The sequence below is a fragment of the Paramacrobiotus metropolitanus genome, unplaced genomic scaffold (genome assembly GCF_019649055.1).
Source record: "Paramacrobiotus metropolitanus isolate TYO unplaced genomic scaffold, Prichtersi_v1.0 Parri_scaffold0000034, whole genome shotgun sequence".
Lineage (NCBI taxonomy): Eukaryota > Metazoa > Tardigrada > Eutardigrada > Parachela > Macrobiotidae > Paramacrobiotus > Paramacrobiotus metropolitanus.
Window position 1 is genome coordinate 371,254 of NW_026570254.1, and position 12,543 is coordinate 383,796.

At 43.8% G+C, this 12,543-nt stretch overlaps 1 protein-coding gene across 1 annotated transcript; it reads right to left on the minus strand.

Moving 5' to 3' along the window:
• Window positions 1–22: 22 nt before the first annotated feature.
• LOC129589437 (polyhomeotic-proximal chromatin protein-like) lies at window positions 23–6,366 on the minus strand. Its single transcript, XM_055484209.1, is given in 4 exon segments — window positions 23–665; window positions 881–1,768; window positions 1,770–2,458; window positions 6,345–6,366. Coding segments are annotated over 3 exon segments (1,821 nt in total). The 5' UTR covers window positions 2,451–2,458; window positions 6,345–6,366; the 3' UTR covers window positions 23–413.
• Window positions 6,367–12,543: the final 6,177 nt, after the last annotated feature.

Genomic DNA, 12,543 nt, shown 5'->3' on the forward strand with positions numbered 1-12,543 from the left:
AAGATCACAAAGACAGCTAACGAAGAAATGTACATTTTAACACCCGAAATTTCTGGTATAATACAGAACAAACAACAATGACAATACAAAAGAATAAGACGTAGTAATAAGCAATCTAGTAATACAAAACAAAAATTCAAAATCATTAAAAGATCAAATAAACACCAATAACAGAAATTACATAGTTATATAATATTGTCAGAAAATGGGAACTCATGCATGTGCAGAATCTTATTGACTAATACTCGACAATTATTTAAAAATTGTGCACCGGAAGTGCACGATTATTTAAGTAACAATTAAAAACCACGCCGATACTTTGAGAACAACACATTCCACTTGTTATCTTGTCAAAATAGGTAATCCCTTTTTCTAACCGGGGATGTGCAGTAGTGTGCACTGCGATCAAAGACCTATGATTTTGGCATGGCACTGTTGTGATTCTGGGGAATGCAATGTCCCACCGGGATCTGTTTTTGGTTTAGAAAATGAGGCATCTGCATTTGAGGCTGCATCGCACCGGCGGCTTGGCATAAACCCAGGATTTCCCACACGGCGCAGCGTAGTTTGATGGCCGGTCCTAGTTTCATGCCAAAGTTCTTCATCAAATGGGTTTCGTTCAAGAGCGTCAGTGCCACTCCGTCCACCGACTGCTGCAAGAAAATCTGCAAACAAAACAGAATTAGTTCGCATTCTGTATTAAATTAAATACTGTATTAAAAATTAAAATTAAAAGAGACTTTGCACGTATTAAAATTATTTCTGCACTTTGCCGAGCAAAAGATATTATAAGCACAGCTGTACAATAAAACAATCACAGACAAATAATTATAAGTAACAGGATAATCTAATAGAAATATAGGCCCATGGCTATTCTTACATCAGCGAATTCAGCGCAGTAATTCAGCGTAGAAATCCAGTCACGGACATCCGCTGCAGTCCATTCCAGCAGTTTCCGATGCTTAAATCCGATGCCGATCGGTGGCTGCGCCAGCGATGCCGCCGAGTGTGCAATAAACGCCGAGCCGCCGTCCTGCCCTCCTCGTCCCATTGACGGCGGAGGACTGGCTTGGCGCGTCAGGATGTGCGGATACAAGAGCGGTTGCCCTGCGGCAAAGTGCTTGCCACTGGGCACGTGGAGCTGCTGCTGCAGAATGGCATGTTTGGGGAAGGCCACATCCCCGCCCATACTTCGCGATGACCCGCTGCCTTGACCTTTCATTCCCTCGCGGTTTTGTGTCTCCAGGAGGGTCTTCAGGTTGACCGACGGCGACGAGCTGCGACTCCCGTGGGAGGATGTGCCGTGTGCAGGCAGACCCTGTGACAGCGCTGCCGCCGCTTTAGCCTCCTGCATCTGCTTACTGTGCAGCAACTCCCGCAAACTGGTTTCGGCCACATCCTCCACGCTAATGTGCGCAGTGTTAGTGCGACTGACATTCTGACTGCCGCCTTGATGGGGTGGGCTGTTGGCTTGCGAGGGCGGCGGCGTGGATACCGGCGTCGAATGTTTGGACTTCTTCTCGCTGTGACCGGAAGGGATTTCGCTGGGACTGCGTTTCAGACCGTTCCGCAGCGCCTGTTCCAAGAGGGATCCGTAGCTGACGACGTCCTCCTCCTTGGCTTCGCTCTTCATCGTCGGCTTGACCTTGCCGACCAACGGACTGCTGTTTCCGTTGGGAACCGTCTTCAGTGAACTGCTGAAGCGGCTGGCCAATTCCAGCTGGTACACGTAGTAGCCGTAAAAGTTTTTCGGCAGATCAAAATCGCTGGTAGCGGGCGGTAGCGCCAGCGGGGCCTGCCGTAGCCACCGCCGCAAGCGGTCCCCCGGGGCGGCTGTGGTAATCGCTGAAGGAGGAGCGCGCGCGTCGATCAATGACTTCTTCTTTGGCGATATCGTGCACGGAGATTTCGTCCATCTTCACTTCCGGCGTCGCCGACGGGGAGCCCGAGGGCGACGTGGACATGGAGGCGGAGGAGGAGAGCGGGCTGTAGGGCGGCACCAGGTTGTGGGCGTAGCCGGAAGTGGGCGGCGTCCGGTCGGCATCGGCGCTGTGTTTAGAGCGGGAAAACGCAGTGGAGATACTGAGATCCAGCACCGCACGAGTGCCGCCGCCGCGGGATGACGACGAGCCCGATTCATCCCCGCAGACACTCATGGGCGACGATGAGAATCCTTCGGATTTGGGACTAACGCTGTCGGAGCTGCGCAGCCGCAGCGACATGTCCGAGGAGGGCGTTTTGGCGCCGCTGCCGGACTCCTGCGAACCGGCATCCTCATCCTCGCTGTTGCTGCCCTCGATGGACATGCGGCTGTCCGAGCGAGCGTACTTGCTGACGTGCTCATCGTTGATGTACAGTCGGTGCGGAGGAGGACTGTCCCGCCGGTTGACGGGACGCGAAAGCGGCGTCGACGAGGGATTCTGCTCGGATAGCATGCCAATTTGCACCATGTCGTTTCCTGGTGGAAGGACAAATAAACATTAATAAGGCTTGGACAAATAAACATTAATAAGGCTTGGACAATTAAAAACTACAATGCTGGCCATGAGCCAGACAAAAAACTGGCTTAACTTGCTAATTTAACATAAATTTCTATCTGCAGTGCAATATCGAAATTATTAACAAAACTGCATACTTAAACATGAGCCGATTAATTTTGCTGCTCACGTACAACTGATCAACATCTGCCCGGCGGACATTCAACGTATCGACCGCGTTAGTAAGCGTCAACAGAGCAACACTATTGAGAAAATCTTTTCTCAGCGTACACAATAGCGTTAAAATGTGTAACGCTTCCTGATAACACTGCAGCACTAGAGAACAGATGCGCAGTGGAACATGGGTAGATACCGAGCAATGACAGTGTTGTGTATGCGCATCATATTTTTTCCAATAACCTGACCGGCTTAACACTTGATGAGCACCGCGCTACACGCATACAAGGCCACATAATAAGTAGTTAAACGGTAAACTGCGATCGGAACAAAAAACTGTATCTTCTATCGAGAAGAAGACCGTGTCGATGCACGGCAGAATCTGTGAACAGTAAAATGAACGAAAATCAGCAGCAGCTATACGCTTGAGACACAGCGCGCGCAAACTAAAGATACATCGGGGCAAAAAATGCCCTTGGGAAGGTTAAGCACAGTATTATCACTGCATGCGCAGCGCACGGTGCAGGAAATGCATGAACAAAGTAGTCAACGTCCGCAGCCCAGGAAGGCGCGCTGCGCAATCAGCTGCTACATTCGCAAATTGGACTTTGATCAAATGGGGCTATGACCTTCATGCATCGGATAGGTGTCTGGGAGTAAGTACTAAATCAAAAAATTTTGGAAGAAATGATGCAGGTCATGATTGTAAAATGTTATATGCGCTGTGGTTGCACAAGTCTACTGCGGTCTGTCGGTAAAATTAGTTCTGCCGCAGTAGCGCGATCAACAGTTTTATCGCCCACCGTCCACATATAATATTATTACTGAAAAATTTCTTGCGTTTTTCATCTAATCATAAATACAAATACGGCAGCATCTCTTCCTTTACGTACACGGTCGAACCAAACCAGTTGGGAATGGGTGGAGTGCGTGGGAACACAGACGCTGCATCGCATGCATTCAGATTCGAATTTTTCGCCACAGCCAGTAATACAAACTTTTTAAATTATACTCCTTCAAATTAGGTGATCATGGTATAATAATACACCGTAGCCGTTCTAATTAACCAGCATTACAGAAAATGTTTATAATGGTATACTCTCAGTTCGTATTCCTTATAGACGGACCCAACACGCAAGCCAGCGAGAAAACATAACTAAAAATTAATGAATTTTTTCGAAAGTCATTTTGAGCAAAGACATGTGTACGAATACATGACTAACTTGTAAACGCAACGAGAAAAATTAAGAAACCGTAATATTAGTGACACGTATATTTTATCTAAATATTTTCTGAAATGTAAAAGAGCTGTAGTAATTAGAATCATCAATATTACGGTTAGTTTTGCCCAGCAGATCCATTCTTCGCTTCTAACAGCTGGCAGTACAATCATGCAACGCGCATCAAAGTTTGAAAGTGTAGCATGTAACGAATTATTGAGGTGAATGAATTTCGAAGTCACCTTGAACAATTTTTCCAAGGATACTACTGCGGCAGTGTCGCTGACTCAGGATTCGCGCGCACTCTAAATCAACCCAACTGGTCAACCCAGCTTAGAAATCGCGAAACTAATAACTGCAAACACTAACAACCAACGAAGGACAACGTACCGGCTGTAATCGATTATTAAAATTGTCACGAAACAACAATTGCATAATTTCTGACATTTCTGTTCAGCAGACGATTTTTAAGCCAGAAAATTCTTCAGGCTCAAAGCTGCCAGTATTGTCTGACAAACTAGTAAAACTACTTCGCTGAAATAAAGTTTTGTAAACTTCGCCCTCGACTGCTTCAGTTGTCGAAGCGGTTAAGAAATGGCCATTATTACCTGCGCTCGCGAACGTAGTGCACTCCTTAATGGATTTTAAATTTCAGTTCGACGTGTAACAAATTTTAATTACCAAGGCCACTGCATTTTTAAATTTTGTTTTGCTAGAGCAAAAGATTGAAAACATACGTTTCGTAATTTGTAAAAAATGCTCTGCTTGAACAATGGGTAACAACTGCGTTATTGACTGATTTAATGAAAAATCACAAAGGTTTCTCGAAATTTGCGCTTGCTGGTCAGTAAGGTCGGAAGTTGAATCTCTAGGATTCTGCGAACGAAAACAGAAAACAACCTATATGAACGTCAGTCTACAGATCTTGTTAGCGTGCATAATATTGTTCGAAAAAGTGGTGGCCATTTCACGCCAACGTCAAGAGACCATGCGAGATTTCGACACAGATCTCCGGCATAAGGACACTCGTCAACTGACCCCACCACCGGACAAACAGAAAGCTCTCGCTCTGTGCATTACTTTTTCAAAGTTTGCTCAGCATCTCCATGGCAACAGCCCGCTCAGTTCAGCGAGTCAATGACCCTACCCAGCCGGTCCGCACTTCGGACTGAAGGTAGGCGGTCTGACCTAGTCTTGCGTCTTGCGCAGGCCGCCAAAACCGTGCCAAACAAATCTAATCGCTCAGGCCTTATCAGTGCGATTCTGCAAGGAAAGATTATTCTTGAACACACTGCCGGCAGATTTATCGTGGTCTGCTTTTTGCTTCTTATTAGGTGGATTTCGTGGTGTGATCCAGCCGGACACTTCCGACATTCTAAAACTACTTGATAAATAATCAAAGCAATAGCAACAGCTCAGGACTTTGCATTTACGTACACTGTAAATCTGTAATCTGCATAGCCAGTCTGCAATCTAATTATGCTTTATAAATATGCTACGGTGACACGGTCACTTTTCGATCAGCACGGAGGTGTCCAATTGAACGAACACCTTTCGCGTTGTCAGTAGATTTTAGCGTTTTAGGTACGAGTACACTTTTTAGCAGTTTCGTTAACTTGGTTCCGAAAGTTGTAATTCATCTTCGACTTGCACGTTGGTAAATATGTTACATGGTGCTTGCTAGATAAAAAAGCAGCCCAAAAAACACGTTACAATTTTAATTTGGTTATCCTTCGCGTTAATGTGGTGTTTACGATAGTCGTGCCATTGCACTCTAGAAGGCCGACCTTACAACTCCTTCACCCGAGCAAACAATGAAACATCTGCCAACGAGACTGCCGTGCGAGGTACCGTACCACAACCCAAGGTCGTGTCAGCACGAAACGTACGCATTAATATGTATTACTAAATTTTAATCTTTTATCCCTTCTCCCTCATCCTGTTTAGTCTGATAAACACCAAAATTATATCAAAATTGTTAAGTCTTCCCCCCATAAGCAGAATTGCAGAATCATTCAGACTTTGCAATTCAGTATTCCAAGCTGCTATCTTTTCCGTGCTGCGTAAGTGTGACTAGCCATATCTTATAATTACCCACTTACTATTCCTACCGTCGGAAAATTACCACCGTAGAATACCGAAAAAAGACACTGAATTTGAATAAATACTAGGGTAGTCATATCTGTAGTACTGTGTTTTAAACTTTTATAAGAAAATTAATAGTACGAGCATGTACTTCCGTCTCCGCGACTTTTAGGCAACTACGGCACGTATACGTTTCGTCGTGCAACCGGTCAACCGACAAAGCATTACAAAACTTATCACTACTTCAGTACTTCTAATTGTAGTAATTCTCCCTGGAGTCGAAATCCTGTACATACTACACATTCACAAATACAAAAACAGTATTCATTATATTATATATGCATACATCATATGGATATACGAGCACAAACTAAATGTATCATACCATTTTGAGCGAAGTATTCATCTGGACAGTACCTAACAATTCCCAGAAACGGAGCAAAGGCGCTTCGAAAATTTCCAGTATCCTCAACAACTCAGAGATTTTAACCTGTTCCAGTAATTCTGTTTCCGATCACCTTTTAAATTCGGAACTGTCCGTTGACCATCATAGCTTGTTAGCGAACTCTTAAGACTTGTCGGTGGGACGTCATTAGATACAACTTACATTTATTTAGTACTCTAATACGATACACTCTGTGCCGGTGTGCGCTTTGTCTGGCTTTTCCTGGTTTCATGTACCAAAGAAAAATACACTTAACGAACCAAGCATCTACACTTGCAGCATAGAAGTACCGTACAAAACAGGGAACACAACAAACCAAAGAGTAGTATATACAGAATTCATAAATTAATATGACTTTGACGGATACTTTGGATGGCCCACAACTCACATGGTCGTGTGAAGCGGCACGTGGAAATCGATCAGACCGTTCACTGCGAACGGAAGCGAAGACAGCCCCTACGTGTGGCACCGTTATGTTTGTTGCAGGACTGAATGCCTCTGTTCCCTTATCGGCCTCCTCGACCAAATACAGAAGTGTAAGTGATTAACAGCAAAGCCGGACCGGATGCTCAGACATCCCGACTGGAGGCCGCACGAGGCCAGGCCAATGAACTCTGACTCATTATCCCTGTGTCTGCTGCAGCCTGACACGATTTGAACGCGGCTAACTAAAAAAAGCCCCAAAATACAGATATGACCGTACTGGTTGTGGTCAATAAATTTTGAAAATCCATGCCTGTTGGACCGTTGAATAATCGAAAGAATTACGTGCGATACGGTACTGGTACTTGCACTGCAGAGTTCAGACTTCAGACTACAACTGCAGGATCACTTCTATCATGCAACTCTTAAGCTTGGACTCAAATGGGATGCAGTGTTAAAAATTCGGGAGCCCACGTCTGGCACACTTTACCATAATTACTGTATATCTATATTTACCACGCATTACGTAATTACGGCCATCTTTACGGATTTAAGAACAATGACAAATTGTTAAGTAAGTACTTAATTATTCAACAATTATTAACCTTGTTGTCATTTGTAAAAGCCTCAGTAACGTAAAAACGTAATCTCAAATCAAGTATTGTACAGAAATATTAAGAAAGAAGACCGGCTCGAAGATGATAATATGAACTTCGGTATAACAGGCATTCTCATCATTACTTAACGCCTTACTGACTGTATCAGTGGCTGATTGGAAGCTGTAATTGTAATAAATCGCAAGCAACTTCTGCTGTTCAGGAACTAACAATGATAAGAATAATGACTCGAATTCGACTCTCCCTAGAAGCTTACCGTCGGATGTGGTCAGCTGTAACAATAATCACACTGCTTTCCGTTCACACAATCATAAAGTCCTGATGCTGCGAACACCGGATTATAAGTAAATCCACCAGAATCAGAAATATAATTTTTTGATTCTGAATGTATGTCGCGGATACAGATTGTTTGTTTTGCAGTACGTAAATTTTTAAGCAAACAACCTCGTTTATCTGAGCAGAACTTCGGTGGTGTACACTGAAAAGATAAAAACCGGAATTGCTCACTTCGGAAGGATTCTGTATCGGCTGATAAAAAGCGTATCTGACCAAGACCACGACCCGTAAGTACATACAGTACTCGTACAACTGATGCAGTACAAGCACTCCGTACCGATCAGCGGTCTCACCAGTCAATACGTCATTTCAACCTATGCGACTGAGTATGCGTATTACTCTGTTAGTATTAGCATTAGCCGGTCTAATTGATTTCTGGCCGCTGGCTTCTTGTCAATTTAACATGGAAAGGAAATATTATATAAAAACGAATACTTACAACAATTACGTCTGTGATAATATAATTAATTATTAGAGCTTGTAGTACAACGTAGAAGTACACACACAAGTACAGTAAAGTATGTGCACAAATTTACACAAAATAATTTTACACTTACCACCACAAAGTACACTGCTAGAAATAAAAATTATACAATCGTGTTGTTCCGTATGTATTGTACTTCACATAATATTCATATTACATTATTATGTCTAGGCATTTAAGCATGTAAGCAAACACTATACTATAATATTAAAAATTTTACTGAACTATCCGTACAAAAGTAGTTTCTTTCAACCAGAGGACATGACTAAACGTACAGTGCAGTACGTGGTTTGCAGTGACTTTTCACCCACTGCTCTCGGTCCCGGGACACTTAATGCGTTATGCCTATGGTGTGCAAAAGTTTAGCGTTAGTACTGTATTTACAGTTGCGATTCTGCATAATAACGGATTACGATGAAATTTGTAGTTCAATGGCCCCATTTGAGCTTCACATCTTATTACGCTCGCTTAATTGCGTAGGTGACCTTGGACTATCACGCGGAAAGTGACCCTCCTTCGACGAATGAGCGGATGTTACCGTCCTTTATTGAGGTGTTCGCGAGTGACCACTGTTCGAAAAGGGCCGAGAGACTTGTTCAACCGCTTTTCAGTAGGTGACGTGCACTCGGTCGTACGGTATGGCCCACACAAAAGGCCGCTCGCTTACGTACACGCGCAGCAGCCTTTCTTCGAACCGGCATCGCTGGTTGTTGGAGCCATTCGCAGAATCCCAGTTTTGCAGCGTAAACATGTCATGTTTGTTGAATTCAATTAATATACAAAAGACCTAGTTAAAACTGAATCAGACTGCGTGACAAGCCCAGTCTCGATAAGTACATAAGTACTTACGTACTGTATTTGCTCAATTAATGAACAGGGAATTTCCCTGGACCGCCCGCGCTAGACATCGGCTCCGTCTTGGGCTGTCAGGAGATTTCTCTGTTCCTTAATCTCGAGAAAAAAAACGGCTTACTTCTATGCGCTTTCTATTCTCTTCTTCCTTATATGTAAGTACTTAGAATAGTTATCTATGTGACTTAGTGCGCACAAGATCAAGCATATACTGTATCCGCTCGCACATCTTGAACCACAGAGTGTGTGTACGGGAAAAACGCGCATTCAATATACACACTCTAACCGGGCCAAACGCGCGATTCGCGATTTGATAAATTTCTGATGTCTTTGCAAAATCTGGTCTGGAGAACTTCTTGAATATTAAAAACAATTGGAGCTCTAACAATTTTAAACTTGTTTATGCTCGATAGCAGCCATTAACATACAGCTTTGCCGTAAGCACGAGTTACAAACTGATTTGTTGTGGTTTTGGGGTACCCTGGAGGATGGTACGTTCAGCGTTAACATTCTTGATGGCGATGAGCCACAGAACAATTCGAGCTTTCAGCTGCAGAACCTTTTTTCCAGAGTGAACTGCCATTTAAATGAAAATTCTTGGTTTATTGGACAAATTCACAAGAAGAACTGTTCATCTTGAAACCAAATGAGCAATATTTCGTAGTCGTGCATTTTGCCCGGTTAGAGTGTGTATATTGAATGCGTGTTTTTCCTGTACACAAACTCTGTGGTTCAAGATGTGCGAGCGGATACAGTAATGATGTGCACTATCTGTACAAGACGAAAGGTGATTTAATAACGTTTCAATTTTCGAATACAGTGGTTGATAACTTGATGTTCTAATGTTATGGTCCGCAAGGTTGCGTTTGCCGTAGGATATTGGGCGTTGGCTTGTTCAGCGGCGTCTTCGGATGAGCAGGAGAAGCTACGTGTGGCTGGACAAAGGCGTGATAAATGGTAACTCGCTGGGGGATGCTGAGTCCGGACTGACAATGCTTGACCTTCTGAATGTGATACAGTAGCAATTTTCCACTGCATTTGAACATCGCGATGCATTTTCCGAGATTTAGCGCTAACTGGTTTTTGGTAAACCACTGCGATGCAACAACGATGCCGCCATTTAGCCGTTCAGCCGCTTCCGCTTTCGTTTTTCCGCTGCGTGAAAGATTGAATCATCGGCAAATGCTTCCGTTTCACAACCGTTAATGTCCTTCTGCATTAAGAATTTTATATAAGATAAAAATATCAACAGGGCCGAGCCTTATCCCTGAGGTACACCTGATATAACTGGTAACCAGCTGGATACGCCTTTGGTGGTCTTTACAGCTTTACTCTTGGCTTTATATAATCCAGGTCTGGTGCAACTTCGCCAATAACCTTTCTTGGTTCGCGGAATCAAATGCTTTTTCAGGTCGAGGAAGGCTACTACGGTTATCCGACCACTATCCATAGCGCGTTTAACGCTTCCGTTACTTCTGTTAAGAGCGTTTTGCTTATGCAAAACCCATGCAAAGAATACCCATGCATGGGTATTCTTTGCGGAATCCAGACTGTTTACTGGAAAGCACGCCGTTGGCGCGTTCAGGCACCCAATCACTGGATCTGCACACAACGTTCAAAGTTCAAACACCTTCGACAAGTTGCATAATAAGGAAACAAGGAAATTGGCCTGAAATCATCTGCGATCGCTGCATTTGAAACTTTCGTCAGCGGGGCACCACCCATTGGCCATTTTAAAGATCGAGGGATAAATAGGACCGGATGTCTCTCGCTTGGTCGCCAAACTTGGGAAGATGATAGGTCCGGAACAGGCACTGCATATGAACATCGCGATGCATTTTCAACCGGGCGAGATCGTACGGGCGACGGAATATATGCGCCAGCGGATCCGCATCGAAGTCCAACGCGGAAGCCAGTTGTGCATTTTTCGTATTCATAAAGCAGTCAGTTATACCGCTATCGGATCCATTGGTCATCTAACAATGTAAGCATAGGAATATGATAGGATCCATGTGGTCACACAAAATCACCCTTTGTAAAGTTTGTATTATTATGTTACGCTAATAAGCATAACCAAAATTAATGTAATTATCATTAATTAACTAACAATATTAATAATGAATAATCAACAAACTACTCGTACTTCAATACTAGTGAGTCGGCGATGTCCGCCTGGGGAAGCAACCGGGCGCCGTAAAACGCATTAAATCAAAGGAGCAGACAGAAATTCGTTAGACACACGCTCTGTCTAACTCTGTACTTTTGATTAAAAGCGGTGCCCGTTTTACGGTTTACGGCGGATATCGCCGACTCACTACTGTACCTAATCACGAGTCGAAGTACGAATTCGTGATTCTCGCCGAGAATGCATACTGGCAGTGTGTCATTTTGACGTCACTAACATACAGGGATTTTACGGTGCGCCAACAGGAGAACTACGCATTCGCTCTGTTTCTGTTCGTGTGCTCTCGTATGGGCGGTGGTGTGATACGTGGCCATAGCACTGTCGCTTAATTTAGGAATATTGTAAATATTTTTATCACACGTTTTTTTCTCGTTTGAAGAAGATAGTTTTCTGTAAATTTTCATGTATCTGCCCAATTAACAAACATCATAGTTTGCGAAAGCGCGCTGTTTAAAAAGTGCCGGGATAAGCACTTGTTGTTATGGCGCACGGCTCCCAACCGCCACAGGGCGCCATCCGGGCGAGAATCGTCAATCGTCTCGTACAGTTTTGTGCAAAAACTGCAACGTTCGGCACATAAGTGCCAAATGGTTAAAAACAGAAGCTCTCCAGCTACCGCACAATGGTGCACTTACCTACTTTGGCTAAAGCAAATGTCGCTGAATATGTTTCGGTACCGCGGCAGGCGGCTACGTAAGTACTTATTTTAAAATCCAGTTGCGAAACTTCCGATACTTCGAAATCTTGATTCTGTCACATTGATGATTCTCGCCAGGATGGCGCCCGTGGCGGTTGGGAGCCGTACGCCCACGCTACGCCCAGAAGTCATCGTAGGCCCATAACAATACGTGCTTTTCCTGGCACTGTTTAAACAGCGCGGGTTCGCACATATTATTCCGCTTTATAATGCGGCAATCGCATGAAAATTAATAGAACACTAACCACTACCAATTGGGCGACACATGTCTGATAAAAAAGTGTAATGTGTATGGCGTACAAAACGCGCAAAATTAACATAACGTGAAGTGCTGAGTTATGAATGGTGATCTATAATTAGTGAATAATAACTGCTGATTAATAAGTGTTGATTTTAATTACATCGGTGATCTTTAAGTGGTGATTTAACAACGGTGAATCAATAGTGCTGATTAAATAAGTAGTCCTGATCAGATAGAGCTGATTAGATAGTGCTGATTTAACAATGATGATAAGACTGGGGTGATTAAAAAGTGTAAAAAGTGG